At 37.9% G+C, this 3928-nt stretch overlaps 1 protein-coding gene across 1 annotated transcript in view; it reads right to left on the reverse strand.

The window, feature by feature from the left end:
• The window catches only part of LOC107726590 (capZ-interacting protein-like), a 31379-nt gene extending 27998 nt beyond the window's left edge, over window positions 1-3381 (reverse strand). The window contains exon 1 of the mRNA XM_016536235.1: window positions 3206-3381. Within this exon, the coding sequence (XP_016391721.1) occupies window positions 3206-3211 (6 nt within the window). The 5' untranslated portion in view covers window positions 3212-3381. The remainder of the gene's footprint in view (window positions 1-3205) is intronic.
• Window positions 3382-3928: the final 547 nt, after the last annotated feature.

Consider the following 3928-nt stretch of genomic DNA (forward strand, 5'->3'; position numbering starts at 1 on the left):
ATATAAAAAGCAATACTTACAGTATACAGGATACAGTACAGTTGGGTGCAAATGAGAATTATAAAACACAGAACGTGCATTATTCAGAATGAGAAGTATAAACACAGAAGGTGCATTATTCAGAATGAGGTATTTGTAAATATATACGGTCAGTGACCATATCACTGCAATGGACATCATGAGGTAGAATGTATAAAGGAATGTGCAAAAATAATAACAGTTGAAGCTAGATAGATAGATAGATAGATAGATAGATAGTTTTAGCTGGGCCGAGTAGGATGGAGTGTTCAGCGTTTAAATTTAGAGTTTAGTAGGCTGACAGCCGAGGGGAAGAAACTGTTCCTCAGTCTGCTGGTGCGAAAGCGAAGACTTATATAACATATCTCCGATGGGAGAATAATAAACAGTCTGTGGCTGGGGTGAGAGGTATCTTTGATAATGCTTCTCACCCTTTGTAGGCAGAGGTAAGCGTCTTTGATGGACAGCTGAACACCAGTGATGTGTTGGATCATTTTAACAACCCGTTGGAGGGCCTTCTGGTCTGAGACAGTGCAGTTGCCATACCACACTGTTTGTTAAGATGCTTTCAACTGTGCATCAGCAAAAGTTTAGCAGGATGTGGGGGGACAGGTGAGCTTTCCTTAGCTTCCTAAGGAATTAAAGGCGCTGTTGCTGCTTTTTGATCATAGTGGAGGTGTTAAGGGTCCAGGAAAGATCCTCAGAGATATGGGCACCCAGGATTTTGAAACTTGACACACACTCTACTTCGGCCCCATCAGTGTAGATGGGGGGCTGTGTGTGGTCTTTCCTAGTCCGCCAGGGGTCCACAATCAGTCCCTTGGTCTTCTGAGTGTTGAGTGCGAGATTATTGTCGGCACACCACACTGCCAGGTGCTGAACCTCCTCCCTGTAGGCCGTTTTATCATCGCCGTTGATCAGGCCTAACACCGTGGTGTCGTTTGCAAACTTGATTATGGAATTAGAGCCATGTACAGGTATGCAGTCATGGGTGAAAAGGGAGTAGAGAATTGGGCTCAGAACACAGCCCTGTGGTACGCCAGTCCAACAGACTGTGGTCTGTTAGCAAGAAAGTCCAAGGTCAAGTTGCAGAGAGAGGGGCTGATGCCAAGGTCAATGAGTTTGGAGATCAGCTTAGATGGAATCACAGCATTAAAAGCAGAGCTGAAATCGGTGAAAAGCATTCTGACATAAGTGTTGCTTTTATCCCGGTAATTCAGGGCAATGTGGAGAGCTAAGGCAATGACTTCCTCAGTTGACCTGTTGGGTTTGTAGGCGAACCTTTGTAATAGTTGCATGTAAGTCCCTCAGTTGTAGTGAAAAGATGGATCTCAAAATCATACAGTCAGTGTTGGAAAGGGTTTAAATATGCAAAAGATGATGGGAAACCAAAGAATTTGTGGAACCTGAAGGATTTTTCTGAAGAACAGTGGGCAGTTTAACTGTTCAGGACAAACAAGGGACTCATGAACAACTATCACAAAAAAAAAAAAAACAGCTGTGGATCATCCAGGTAACAACACAGTATTAATAATCAAGTGTATGTAAGCTTTTGAACGGGGTCATTTTTATTATTTTCTCTTGTGCATTTTACACACACACACACACACAAATGTGTGTGTGTGTGTGTGTGTGTGTGTGTGTAAAATGATTTATGAATTAATAGAAAAAAATATATTATATAATATATATATATTATGAATTATTAGAAAAATAATGCAGAAATGTATTTATTTCATACTCACTTAATCTCTCTATTTTTCTCTCCAATAACTGGAATTAACAACATGCGTTAAAAAAAATTGGTTCAAGAGCATGTTAAGGACAAAACCCAGACAAATATCTTGAAATAAAACAAATGAGCAATATCTTGAGGTGTGGTAACTGGTAAGCATGGTATAATGGAATAATTGACTCCATTCTGTTGAATTATTGAAAAATAATGCACAACTGTCTGTCATCAATTATTCCTTACAGTATATATATATCATTTTCATGCATAGGGTTATTTTTATTTTTTTATTTTATTTTTGTTAAATCATACAGGCCAAATTTGCATTCGTTCACAAAACGTTCAGTCCTTTAAGTAAAAGCAAAAGCTATTAGATAAGGTTTTTATGATCATGATGAAAAATCTATATTCAGATTTGTGTTTGTGCGTGCAAACGTTTGACTGGTAGTGCAGACATGTACATTCTGTGGAAAAGCATACCTCTTCCTTTCACATCCTTTTTAACTTCCTTAAAATGAACACCAAGGAAAGAGTTGAATGCTCTTTGATTACACTTGCAGAAGTAACAACCCAACCGCGACATGCCACGTGAGGAGCTTTAATGCTTATGGTTAAGAGAAAAAAAATCTAAGCTCTTACTTTTCAAACAGAGGATATTCTGCAGACGGCTCTTCTTGCCTCACTTTGTGGTAATTTGGGGTTAAAACAGTCTGAGTAGTCATTTTCCCAGCACGTTATAGTGTATCTGCAGTAGCTCACTTCAGCCACTGTGGACTAACTGTGATTTATGGTAACAGATATTTTGGAGGGCATATGGGTCAAAATTAAATGATTATAGTAGCAGGGCTAACCAAAAGACAAACCTTCTTTAATTTCCTATGAACAAAAAAAAAATAGTAATAATAATCTTTAATTTCCTAAGCTTAGCAATTTTGTTTAAAGTTACTAAACACCATGGGCTGTCGTCAGAAGTCTCATAAATTTCTCAAAAAGCAACAACCCTAAAATGGTCCAGAACAAAACAGTAAAGGCGATACTAAATAAGTAAATGACATTTACTAATATTATTGAAACAAAGCTTGACAGGTCATTAAAGCACACTCATGCAGTTTAAGTAGTCATGATAATACATATTATACTACTATTCTCCAATAAATATTCTACTTCTCCAACTCTAGACATCTACATTGCTATTATTAATATTATTCATAATTGTCTAGTTATTTATGTTACAAAGTTATTGTAAACTTTTACCTAAATGTCAGTATAAACACGTGAGCCATTGGATTTCAGTTTCTCACTTATCCATTGGAGTCCTGTTTACATGAATTCATATAGGCTGTTAAACCAAATGTCTTGAGCAGTTTTTCGTTTTACTACGCAGTCGAATCTGAAAAGATTTTTATTGAAGGACCCAGAGGCTAAAAGTAATACATACATAAAACGAGATCATACCTCCATCCTCAAACACGTTTATCCGCGTTGATCTTCTGTATCCAAGCGGAGTGTCGAGATGTGTCTCTATGTTCTCCAGTCTGACAGCAGCTTTATTCCACTTTCCGTTTCTTTAGTCAGCAACACCCAGATCTGCGAACACTTCAAAACACAAACGACAAAGGAAGAGAAACTGTGTGATGTTGAGAGGGCAATTGAGCTGCGCAGCACTGTGTCCATCTGCGTCTGATCGCGATCAGCCTAATCTTAGTAATATAAAACTCAAAGCCGAACATTTATGAGTCATGAACAATTATGACAAACAGACTGGCTGTCTCACAACTAGTACACTGACTTTTTTTTCTTTTTTTTTTGGCCCGTTTGAACTTTTGGTTTGATGATGCCAATCATGTGAGCATCAGGCGCGAGCGTTTTATCGGTCATATGCGCGATAGGAAAATGCGAATAAAATTTCGAAAATGTGCATGAAAATGAAGAGAGCGGGACACAACACTTTGGATTTTTCAGTGTGTAACCACTTCTTTTTATTCCACATTAATTTCACGCACGTCTAGTGCAAATACTGTACTGTATTTGGTTTCATTAGTACGGTGTGAAATGTGACAACATGCCCCTCAGAGGGGCACGTGATGACATGTGAGGGGCACGTTGTAACATGACCATAACAGCTTGAAATGTTTTCTGATCTAAAAAAAAAAAAATATATATATATATATATATATA

This window comes from Sinocyclocheilus rhinocerous, unplaced genomic scaffold (genome assembly GCF_001515625.1).
Source record: "Sinocyclocheilus rhinocerous isolate Xijiao unplaced genomic scaffold, SAMN03320098_v1.1 scaffold974, whole genome shotgun sequence".
Taxonomy (NCBI): domain Eukaryota; kingdom Metazoa; phylum Chordata; class Actinopteri; order Cypriniformes; family Cyprinidae; genus Sinocyclocheilus; species Sinocyclocheilus rhinocerous.